Genomic DNA, 13,058 nt, shown 5'->3' with positions numbered 1-13,058 from the left:
GCGCTGGTTTAATTTTAATTCCATCTAAGTAATGATCTTTATAAAAATGGACCAAGTACAGTCGTGATGAAGTCCAGAAGATCTCTGAAAACGTGCACTGACAGACTCTGAAACCAGATGCTATCGATGCACAGCTGCCGTGGAACGGTCCGTGCTGATGGAGGGCGACAAGTAACTACAGTGTCGACATGACAGAAACATAAAACACACGTGCTCCGTCAACTCTGCTTAAAAGACACTTAAGTGCTCAGATGTATTGAAATACAGCCGCTCCGCGAGTCCACAAACAAGTTGGCCCGTTTCCGGAGAATCGTGCGCGCTGTTAGCTCGCATCATCACAAACATCCTGTTCCGGTCGATGGACGGAATTTCAGTGCATCACTAATTAGTACATAGTTAAAGCGGAAGGAACATGATCCATGGTGGTCAAATACCATCCATTCTTCTGCTCATCTGGAGCTGAGTCATAGGAGCAGCAGAGATACTGCTTCTCCTGGGACACTTTCTCCAGCTTTATAGAGGGGACCTCACAGCGTTCTCAGGGCAGCTGAGTGACGTAGGCCCTCCTGCCTTCTCCATGTGGGAGGTGCCCGGAACATCTATCTAGACATGCAATGAAAACAGATGCCCGTGCTAACTCAGCTGGATCCTTTTGCCTACATGAGATCTTGTTCTTTTGGTCACAACTCAAAGTTCATGACCGTAGATGAAGGTCAAAGGTCAATAATCATCAAATGGTAGAAAATAAACAAAAACAAAAGCAGCAAAGTTTAGCATGCTAAATGATTCAGCCCCTCCCTGAGTCAATACTTTGTAGTCTTGCTGCAAGTCCTTTTTGATAAACCAGTGTTGTTCAAATGAGGGTACGTGTGCCCCTAGGGGTACGCAATGGCACTACAGGGGGTACTCCAGAGATAGAGAGAGAGGCAAATAAAAAAATTTACAAATGAAAGCATTAAAATATGGGGTTTCATAATGTTTATTTTGTTAGTTCAAAATGATAATCATACTAATATTACCAGCAACTCACAAAACGACAACAAAAACACACTAAATGAGAGAAAAACACAAGATCACCACAAAATACACAAAAATAACAGACATAAGAAACAACCAAACTACACTAAAAACACACACACCAAGAGATAATAATTAAAACAATATCAACAGCACACAAAAACGACAACAATAACACACAAAATAATGGAAAAAATTACTGAATAATGAAAAGAACACACAAACAACAACAAAATACACTAAATGACACAAAAACACACAAAATGATGATAAAAATAATCTTGATTAGAACATGAACTGATAAAACAAAGGTCAGTCACTTGGTCCCACACCAGGAGGGATGCGGCCGTAAATAACAAAAACTATAAAAATCAATCTAATCAGGAGGCACTAAATACTGTTTAATTCCACTTATTTACAAAATGAGATTCTTTAAAATGTGTTATCAATCATTCATTCCATCATTATGCTCTATAGTTGTTTTTTCACAGAATTCTGAGCAAAATGTAGTAGTAGGACATAAGGGGGTACTTGGATTCAGAAATAAGAGAAAGGGGTACTTGAGCCAAAAAAATTTGAGAACCACTGGGATAAACCAATCCCAGCTCAGCACATCTACACACTGACCTTTCTGTCTATTGTTCTTTGTAAACCAGCTCCAGTTCAGTCAGACTGGATGGAGAACATCAGTGAACAGAATTGTTCAAGTCTTGCCAGAGATTTTCAATTGGAGTGAAGTCTAGACTTTGACTGGGCTGTTCTACGTGAATATGCTTTGAACTAAACCAAGAGTGTCCAACCCATTCCTTAAAGGGCCCATGTTACGCTAAATCGACTTTCCTTGCTTTAAGGAGGATGATTTGCTCCTTTCTTACTGCAGGGTGAGCCCAAACACCTGCAATTTCATGACGCGTTCCCACTTTGATGACAAATTTTGAAGCGACACTGAGCTAGAGAAGCCGCGCCTCCAGGAAGCTCTCTGCCGTGATTGACATGTAAACAGACACGCCCAGCGCACAAAGGTGAGCATTTCTGCATCCTTCGCGCAGTGCTATGTATGTATTTTCTACACACGCCCACTCATGAATATGCATAAGTGGCACTCAAATCAGCCTGTTTGTGTAGAGTTGCTCAGAAAGTGAATTTTTAGAGGTTAAAACTCTGGAAACAGGTGAGTTTGGGAAAATAAACCTCAAATACTATGTTTTTGGGGTTCTTAGAACAAATGAAGATGGATGAAAAATAGCATAACATGGGACCTTTAAAGTCCATTCATCCAGCAGGATCCCATCTAGATCTGTTCTTGAAGCATTCCATTGTAGTCTTTAAATTGTCTCAGGCAATTTCAACAGACTACACAATCATTGGAAAGAGTGCTGACTGAACAGTCATCCCTGACACTCCCCATAAGAAAAGTAAGCTGCAAAAGAAGCTGTTTTTTTCTAAAAATGCTGTTTCTAAGCACATTTATCAAGAGTTAGGTGGGAGGAAACAGTAAAAAAAAGATAACCACAGCTGAGAGAAAATAGGAAAGAAAAGCCTTTTTAAGAATTTAGGGAGATTGACAAAGAGTGAGCTTCAAACTGGAATATTAGGGGTTAGAGAGCCCACCCACAATGACGTATCAAGGTGATGGGCTACAACTGCTCCTTTTCATTGGTCAAGCCACTCCTGAATTATGGAAGGCATTAGAAGTGTGTACGCTCATTTGGACATTAAGCTCCCAGAGTAAGTCATTGATGGCTTGGGGGTGGCTGTCATCTACTTCCACTTCATGTATCAGCTTCATGAAAATACTCATTTCATTGATTTTCCTGCTAAAAGCATCAGTACCTGCTTTATTGACCAAGCCATCACTGTGCTTGATTGGCCAGCAGAGTCACCTGATCTAAGCCCAATGACGTCAAACTCTTGTCGTCCAAGAACTGAATCATGACTGCATACGCATCTTATTTCTTACTGGCGTCCTCGTCGGCACCATCATCGTTCACACCATGGGCTTCGGTCACAACGGTGTTTTTGAGGCTGAACAGGACTAAGTGTGCCAGAAACTTCTCATAGTTCTTTTTTATCGCTGTCAAAACAAAACTGGTTCCATCAGCTTCCAAACTCCTTACTGGGCCCATAACCTGTTGGCGGTGCAGCCACTCTCACAGCAAGAGCAGGAAATACCAGACAACGAAGGTCAAAACTCACAAAGCCATTGAATCAGTGTGGCCTGCACGCACTCATTACTGACAATAGCTGTGTTTCACTACAGATTTCCACAAAATAAAAGCAATGTTTCCAAATGTCTACAAAGTATAATTGCGCTTTGACCGTGTTTCCATTTAACGTTGCTTTAGGCAGGAGCCTCGTGACTCCTGTGAAATCTCACCCTGCGTAACATTCAGAACCTCCTTATAACACTCCATATTCCTTTGTTGTTTCACATCTAATGTGGCAGTAATCATTTTTAAGTATAACGCAATTCCCAGTCCCCTCTTCTGTTTACACATACCACGTCATGTTTTCTTGAAGAGAAGTGGTCATGTGACCAGGTACCTCACATCATGTGACCAGGTATGTCACGTTCTGCGACGTGTATTTGCAAAAAAAGTTCTTCCATGATACTTTTGCGACACATTTCAATATCGAAACGTCTGAAATACCTCCTCATGAAAGCGTCAAAACCTTTTAGCGGTATTGGAGTGCTTTTTCAAAATTCAGGTGTTTCCATCACCAGTTTTTATTGTGGTATTTAAATTTTGCGCATTTCCAAGAGCAATGGAAACCCAGTTAGAGATAGGCTGGCTTTTATTTAATTGCTCGCCGATGTGTAGCCACACCCACACCCAGAAAGTGAACAACCTGTCACTCAGGGACACATTCCAACAGTAACGATAAGACAAAGATTAGACACCAGAGCAATAATGCAGAGGAGCTGAAGACCACCCTTCAATAACACCTGAGCAGTGCCACGAGCTGCCTCCATGCCACGCTGCAGTGATGCAGAAATAAACATAGATGACGTCCTGACAGAGTGTGGAGTGCACATGGAGATACCGACTGGTCGACCAACATCTTTTTGACCTTATGCATTATACAGTGAAGAAAATAAGTATTTGAACACCCTGCTATTTTGCAAGTTCTCCCACTTAGAAATCATGGAGGGGTCTGGAATTTTCATGGAAGGTGCATGTCCACTGTATGAGAGATAACCTAAAAAGAAAAATATAGAAATCACAATCTATGATTTTTTAACAATTTATTCGTGTGATACAGCTGAAAATAAGTATTTGAACACCTGTCTATCAGCTAGAATTCTGACCCTCAAAGACCTGTTAGTCTGCCTTTAAAAGTCCTCCACTCCACTGTATTATCCTGAATCAGATGCACCTGTGTGAGGTCGTTAGCTGCATAAAGACACCTGTCCACCCCATACAATCAGTAAGACCCAAACAGTCAGCATGGCTAAGAGCAAAGAGCTGTCCAAAGACACCAGAGACAAAATTGTACAACTCCACAAGGCTGGAAAGGGCTATGGAGAAATTGCAAAGCAGCTTGGTGAAAAAAGGTCCACTGTTGGAGCAATCATTAGAAAATGGAAAAAGCTAAACATGACGGACAATCTCAATCGGAGTGGAGCCCCATGCAAGATATCACCTCGTGGGGTCTCAATGATGCTAAGAAAGGTGAGGAATCAGCCCAGAACTACACGGCAGGACATGGTCAATGACCTGAAAAGAGCTGGGACCACTGTTTCCATGGTCACTGTTGGTAATACACTAAGACGTCATGGTTTGAAATCATGCATGGCACGGAAGGTTCCCCTGCTTAAACCAGCACATGTTAAGGCCCGTCTTAAGTTTGCCAATGACCATTTGGATGATCCAGAGGAGTCATGGGAGAAAGTTTTGTGGTCAAATGAGACCAAGATTGACCTTTTTGGTCATAATTCCACTATGCGTGTTTGGAGGAAGAAGAATGATGCGTACCATCCCAAGAACACCATCCCTACTATGAAGCATGGGGGTGGTAGCATCATGCTTTGGGGGTGTTTTTCTGCTCATGGGGTCGACTGTACTGTATTAAGGAGAGGATGACTGCAGCCATGTATTGTGAGATATTGGCCAGGACGACTGTACTGTATTAAGGAGAGGATGACTGCAGCCATGTATTGTGAGATATTGGCCAAAAACCTCCTTCCCTCAGTCAGATCATTGAAGATGAGTCGTGGCTGGATCTTCAAACATGACAATGACCCAAAGCACACAGCCAGGAAAACCAAGGAGTGGCTTCGTAAGAAGCATATCAAGGTTCTGGAGTGGCCTATCCAGTCTCCAGACCTAAATCCAATTGAAAATCTTTGGAGGGAGCTGAAAGTCCGTGTTACTCAGCGACAGCCCAGAAAGCTGACTGATCTAGAGAAGATCTGTGTGGAGGAGTGGGCCAAAATCCCTCCTGCAGTATGTGCAAACCTGGTGAAGAACTACAGGAAACGTTTGACCTCTGTAATTGCAAACAAAGGCTACACTACCAAATATTAACGTTGGTGTTCAAATACTTATTTTCAGCTGTATCACACGAATAAATTGTTAAAAAATCATAGATTGTGATTTCTGGATTTTTCTTTTTAGGTTATCTCTCATACAGTGGACATGCACCTTCCATGAAAATTCCAGACCCCTCCATGATTTCTAAGTTGGAGAACTTGCAAAATAGCAGGGTGTTCAAATACTTATTTTCTTCACTGTATATCATAAAGACTCCCCTGTGTAGAATGAAATAAATACAATATATAGTTTCCTGTGTTTTGTTTTGAAACATCTGATGCAAATACTTTAAATTGGAGGATACCGTTGCAGGAAGTGGTATATATTTTTTTGTGATCTTTGTTAACGATTTATCGACTTGATTATATACTTTAGGGAAATGTGTAGTATTTTTTCTTGCGTCTAAGTAATTAAGGCAAGTGGTACATCTGAGCTGGGAGAGGATAGAGATGAGCTGCATGTTTTTCAGAGCGCTGTGTGAATGCTCTTTCCATTGATTATCTGCACTGCTAAGAAATATAAAAAAAAAAGACTGTGTGCCAAGTCGAAAAGAACTGTTGCTACTTCTAATACCAGCTAAACCCTACATTTCCCTATTGATTGAGAAACACCTGTACGTTAGTGATGGCGAAATAGACTAAAAAAATGATCCTATAATTTCAGATATTTATCACAATAACGATAAAAACAAATGACAATGAATGAATAAATAAACAAATAAAACAATTTCCAACTTAAAGTATAAACAGGTTCTTTACAAATGCAAATAAATCTGAATACATCAACACTAGACACATTAAAAAAAGGCTACAATAGCTGATGACCCAAAGAGCTCATGGGCTGATATTTTATGGAATATATTTATGCATGTGGGACACTATTAGTGTCATTGTATACAATGAATTTATTTCCTCAGTTAAAGTGCAATTATTTCATAAATAAAAAAAGGCAAAAATGACTCCAATAATGTTTTACTACTGCTCAATCTTGTTTATTTCATCTTCGATAATGAGTTACATAAAATTATGGTTGATAAATATATCTCTGATTTCCTATAATTAATCCAAATCAAGCTGATGATTTAATCATTCAGTATATTTAGGTGTAATAATCTCAATAGTTACATTAGTCTAATAGGACCAGCTATGTGTCTGTGAACACGTGAAATATAATTAAAAATATTGCATTTCACAAGTTGGGAGGAATGAATATTGACATTTGTATTAATGCTAACATTTATTTCACATGACGTGTGACATGTTAGCCTTTATTCTTCCATACAAGTGTTAAATCTGACTATAAACAAATCCAAGCCCCTTTGTGGTTTTGTAACAGTAGGCTGTGTACTTTTTGCTTGGTCTATTCCTTTAATGAAGCTGTTAGCTTTAGCCTGTGTGTCCGTGGGTTAGCTCAGTGGGTTAGCTCAGCAGGTTAGCTTTAGTTGAGTTTCCAGTTCATAATTGTTGCTGTGGGTTCATCTCAGTCAATGTGTTTGTGGAACTTTGGGTGGATCTGGCGGAGGAACTTGGACTGGTTCACTTTGTTGGATGGTTATCTGGTTTTAACCAAGTAGTGGTCCATGATGTATCGCAGCACGGCAGCTTCAGGTGGCGTGAAGAGCACCGCCGTCTGTGTGTGAGGGGCGGGAGCGTGGTGCACACAACGGAGGTTCTGCATCGAAGATCCCATGAACAGCGTTCTGCTCCAGAGAATAATAAGTTGTTGACAAAAAACTTAAGGGCAATTTTGGCTCGAAGAACAAGAATTTTAGGGGCATTCTTGGCTAAATTGTGGGACAAATGGTCCGTGGCCCTCGCTAATTTCCAAAATGGGAATTTATCGTTTCTACTAGGGGGTGACATATTCAAACCGGTGAGAATGTTTTTGACACTATATCGTAAATGACATGTCACACATTAGTACTGTGCATTATTTAATATATTTATGTACAGCTAAAAAATGAGGCTGCATTGTAGTGAAAATATTCTATCCATCCTTCCAAACGTGAAACTAAATTTATTTCTGTTATTTCATATTTGGCAGCAATTCATTGCATTATAAGAAGTTTTCTTTTAACTTGGTCGTTTCTAAGGATTCTTGAAGGTGATTATGAAAGAGTTTTCATAATATGTCAGGGTTTCCTACTAAACGTGTTGCATTGATGAAAAATAGTTATTCTATTCTGGTCATAAGCTATTCATAAACAAAAAAGCTTCTACAATTCGTTTAATTTCTCTATGGTGAGATATCGTCATGTTTTCTGAGAAAAGGAGGCATTAATCTATTCTGATGAATGGCATGTCATTGTGGCTTAAGAAAATCCTTGCACAAATGTCGTGGAAAGCGTAACAGCTCAACATCCAAAGATAGAAAACCCAGAACTGGAAAAATGATGTTCACATTATTAAATCACTAATGTGATACTTTCTGCCAGTAGCATGAAGCTAGCAAATCTATGGAATCCTCCAAAGACGAAACATTCTGGTGATTACTGGGTTGATGAGCGCTAACTTGATTCTATTTTATAACTTGTTTGTTTTTGTGTTGTGTTTTTAAGTTACTTTGTTTTTAAAACTAAGCTTCAATGCTGAAAAGGAATTGAAAATTTAAAACAACTCACTATTACAACTTCAACTACAAATTCAGAGGTGACAACTTTGGTGACTTTTTACTTTTACTCCTGACTTTTTTAAACAAATTTCTGTGCTTTCCACTCCTTACATTTTAAAAATGAGATCGTTACTTTTAAGACCTTTGAAGATGACGCCACGACGTAAAAAGACGCACTATTTTGGTAGTTTGAGCTTATTTCTGTTAGACAGGTCCCTTAGTTTTATGGTTAATATTTTCCAGTTTTTAAAAATGTTAAACTCAAAGTTGCTCTGGGTTTACTTGAGCATTTGCATTTTTCTTTTATCTTACATTTTTTTATTTAAAAATATTACCGATAATGAATTCTCCAGTGGTTCATAAAGAGTAACAGATTTAATTTATTTCCATATACCAGTTTTCTACAAATTCTTAAAAATGTTGAACTCAAAGCTACTCTGGGTTTTATTGAGCAGTTGCACTTTCTTTTTTGCTTGATACATTTTATTTACAAATCTAATTTATCATGAGTGCTAAATTCTCCAGGTGCTCAAAGGTAACAGATTTAAAGGTAGGGTAGGCGATTTTCAAAAGCTAGCATGATTTTGAATGTAGCCTCCCTGATAGCTCCGCCTTTACCCCCCTCGCCCCTCCCTCTGTGCTCCATCTCACTCACATGCATGCTCACAGCTGCTGCAGTAGAGGAGCTCAGCTCATCGATGTATTGTGTAGAAACTTTGTCTCATGTCTCATTGAGCAGTAAGTAAGCAATAAACTTTACCATTATATACGTTAAAAAACATGACTAAAAACTGTTTTAACTCTGTCAGCGGTGACGCGCTTTCAGTGTGAGACAGGGAGACGTGATTGGTTAAAAAAAATGGTTTGTTTTTTTCCATTAGTCGAAGTTATTACAGATTTACAGCTGCTACAGATGATGGATTTTCTTCATTCCTTCTTCAGAGCACATAAGTTCTTAATTTCTGTCAGGACATGAAGAAAATTTCAACCAAAAACTTAAAAAGTGTATCTGGAGGAAATTGCCTACCCTAGCTTTAACTTGTTTCCATGCACCAGTTTTCTACAAGTTCTTATAGAAATAAAAGATAAGGAATTTGGAAAAACCCTGTCTTATTACTGAAGGGACATTTGTTTTACATTTTACTTAAATACATTTAGTAGCATGTGCTTTTTTACTTTTACTCAAGTAAAGGAGCAACTTTAATACTTTTTACCTAGAGTCATTTTTAGTATCTATACTTTTACTTGAGTACTGAAGACTAGTACTTTTGCCACCTCTGTACAAATTACAGTTAAAGGCTACAGTAAATGTCCCTCCACATGATAAAAAAAGAAGAGTAAAAATTTAAAACCAGTTTTAATCTGGAGTTGACTTTATTTGTACTCACTGTGTGTGTTTAGCTCCACTACACAGGGCACACAGGAAGGTGTGGGTTCTCTGATATTTAGCTATTTAACTGCTGGGTCCTCAGTAACTCTCCACTCTTGACAATATGCAAAAAAAAAAAGCCACTTTCCACAATATCTAACCATCCACAAATAGTATTTAACAAGAACGTGTCTCCACCGGCTGTCCTCATATATCTAAGCATGACTGACAGCCTCTGAAGCCCTGGAGATAAAACCAATTAAACAACATGGAGAGCTGTGAGGAAAACACATCCACTTAGAAAGCAGGAAAAAAACACAGGGCGTTATAGGACTGACCGTAAAAGGGGCTTAATTTCACTGCATATGCATAGTGCAGATTAAAAACACCTATAAATATTAATGTAGGGCAAATAAGCAGTGCATTATCTGTGTGTGGGCTTAGCATGGAGAGGGCCTGATGGTCCTTTTCTTTCTGGCAGAGCATACTGGACTCCCCAACACTCACATATGCACTAATGGAGTGAGTGCTCCTCATTAAATATGGACACAGGCAGAAAAAACCAGGAGTGACTTCATATACAGTGAATGTAAATATAATTCAGCTGCTTTTAAAGTTCACAGACTAACCAGGACACAAAGCAGCAATTTTAGACCCGACTCATCTCTGGTCTCTCGTTCTACTTTTAGCAAGCATGAAAAGTGATCTGATTTGTATACATATTCTATTTAAATAGAAGGAAGATTAAGGCGCATCAATCATGGCTCAGCCCTAGGGAAAGGAGGAAAAGGTTACTAAATTTATCACAGCAGCACATTTGAATATAAAGCCTGGGACTGTGACTGACCATCCTCTGAGGAAGAACATAGCTCTACCTCTGTGTACTCCCACAGCACAGAGAACATTCATTACACACACACCTGAACCACCAACACCACTTTGAGCTTGAAACAATGAGATGAAGAACAGAAGTGCTGCTTGTGGCCAAAGCCAAAATGAGAGGAAAATCTCTTGACATGGAGCTGGAAAGCTAAAGGGCTTCTGTTGGCCTCCGTTGTCAGTGCACGTCATCAAGGCACTGGATCCAATACAGCAGTGTATCCCAAACTTTATTGCCCCATGTATCCCTCAGCCTTTATTTCTTCTTGAAAGTACCCCTTAGCTCATGATATATCTTATTTATTCGTGTCTCATCCAACATTAACCTGGAAATTAGGTCTTTTATTAATTTATTTCGGATGTTTTGCTCGATTTAGAGTTTGAACTTCACCTTCTTTATCTCCAGCTTTCTTCAGGCGAAAGGCAAGGCTACACTGGATCATATTTCATACATAAATATTGACCTTATCCATGGTTGAGTCACAATAATCTCCACAAAAGCACAAGATCTACAGGGCAGGACCAAGTCGATTTCCTTCTGCTCCTCTCAAAGGACACAATGAACTGTTTGTATGGCTTTGTGCTTCTCTTTGTATTGACTACAACTCGCCATATCGTGCCACGCTGCAACAATTACGCATCCAGTGGAAATCCGATGTCAGGTGCTAACAATGCCACCCAGTTGCTATGATTCTAAATTGTAAACATACAGTTAAATAAGCAAAATGAACACAAAAGTCATAATTTACTGTATTTGTAGTTACTAAAGTTGCTAAGTTCTTGATGAGTTCCCTTGGGACGAGAGTCTTGTCAAACATATACTGTATGGTTGTTTTTGATTATGTATTAATCTTCTTTAAAGAAAGCATTTTGTGACAGTTTCAACATTGATGATAGTAAATATGTCAATAAGCTGTGTCACGTAGCTGAGAGTAGATTGAAAAACTTGTGAAAAGAAACTTGGACTATAGTGTGAGCTATATTTTGGATCATAGATATCTTCAACCCCACACATAGTCCCTGAAAGGTGGGTGGGGGGGGCAGTGATTGCCACATCGAGCCTGCTGGTGGTCTTGGTGGCCAGGGTTCTTCAAAGAATGCGTAACCAGCTGGCAGTGGTTGCCTAGTAGTTAAGGAACTAAAAACAAATGGGTTTTTTTTGTAGTGAATGTGGGTGGTCTCTCACATCAGAGACATGAGGAATTGGGGGCGGGGTTTGATCACATGGTAGTGTGTAATATCATCGTATAACGCAGGGTGCATTCAGTTGTTCTTTGGAGCTGGACAAGCAAACAATAGACTCCACCCTCCTGCCTCATTTTATAAAACTTCCACGATAAGTCATGTCCCATCTTTTTTATGTTTGTCAGTTCCCTTTTTCAGAAATAGTCTTTGAGGTTCTTACCTGCTTTTCACACATGCCGTAGTCTGCACCTTGCACTGGCTGGAAGAAATGGATTTCCCCGTGGTTCTTCGCTATCTCACTTAGCCCCATGGCTGTCTTTACTGTGGCGTTTCGAGCATGGACGAACACCATCACCTGAGAAAGAAAAACACCAAGTAACATGATGTTAATTTGGTCAAGTTTAGTGTGATTACGATCTGTGAACTGTTCATGAGGAGCAATGATCAGAACTATCAGAAACACCACCAGCACTGTGAAGGACTTGATAGAACTCTGATCCAAGAGGGATCAAAGAGGTGATCCATGGAGATCCATTGGTGGATCCCCATGGATCAACATGTGGTGTGATCCGCGGGTGACCTGGTAGACAGTGTCTGATGCTAGAACAAGCCACACTACTGATGATGTGTTCAGGTGTGTCACTAGATGTATGTAAGTGTCACCTACACTCAGCACATGACTTCAGAAATATCATCTAAAATCAGAAACTCTTCAAACCACATCCACTTCTTCCACAAGCACATTTCTGCTACTTTTAGTGTCAAACATGCAATGGGCATCTGACTGTGCACCCTGACCTAAAACCTTTTTATTTATTTTTTATCAATTTGAGTGTCAGCAGCTGGTTGGTTCAGGCCACAGAGAGGAGCTTTAGCTGTTTATTTATGTTAAAAAACAAAAACCTTTGCTGACCATAACCCTTTCAATGGTTTGATCTTTGGCCCCACAAAAGATCAGGAGATTTGAAAGGTAAAGCTATTTCATTTGTGCAGAACATCTAACACACTGTGTGTTGTGGAATCATCGTAATCTGACTCTCATCAATCGTGCTTAAATCTGCCTTCTTCTTACATCTTCCTCACTTCTGAAGCATACATTATTTAAGCCAAAGTTTACCGTTATTACTTTATGTATCACACCTTTGAGGTTAGAATAAATCAAAAAAGCTCAAGGATTAAGAGGAAATTATTTTGCATGGGGGAAATAATTCACAAAATGGCATATCTACTGGCACATCTACTATATTACTGTATTTTAGAGAGTATAGGTCACTAGGACGCTATTTTTTTCCTTTAAAGTTGAGGGTACAGCCAATGCGGCAGTATGCTCTATGGGGTGGATTCACTAAGATCTAAAATAAAGGGTAGTAAACCAGGTGTGTCCCTAAATCCTTTGGTGGCGCCGTTTCCTCACCTGCTGTGGGGAATTCACCAACATTGTGGCACTAATAGCTGCGCGTATA

The 13,058-nt window shown here is 39.5% G+C and overlaps 1 protein-coding gene across 2 annotated transcripts in view; it reads right to left on the bottom strand.

The window, feature by feature from the left end:
• The window catches only part of ascc3 (activating signal cointegrator 1 complex subunit 3), a 370,966-nt gene that overhangs the window by 72,179 nt on the left and 285,729 nt on the right, over positions 1-13,058 (bottom strand). For both annotated transcript variants that reach the window (XM_028470288.1, XM_028470287.1), the window contains exon 14: positions 11,816-11,950. In XM_028470288.1, coding sequence (XP_028326089.1) covers positions 11,816-11,950 — 135 coding nt within the window. The remainder of the gene's footprint in view (positions 1-11,815; positions 11,951-13,058) is intronic.

Source organism: Gouania willdenowi, chromosome 16 (assembly GCF_900634775.1).
Source record: "Gouania willdenowi chromosome 16, fGouWil2.1, whole genome shotgun sequence".
Classification (NCBI taxonomy): domain Eukaryota; kingdom Metazoa; phylum Chordata; class Actinopteri; order Blenniiformes; family Gobiesocidae; genus Gouania; species Gouania willdenowi.
Note: the sequence above shows the minus strand (reverse complement) of the source record. Positions and strands in the feature narration are given on the sequence as shown.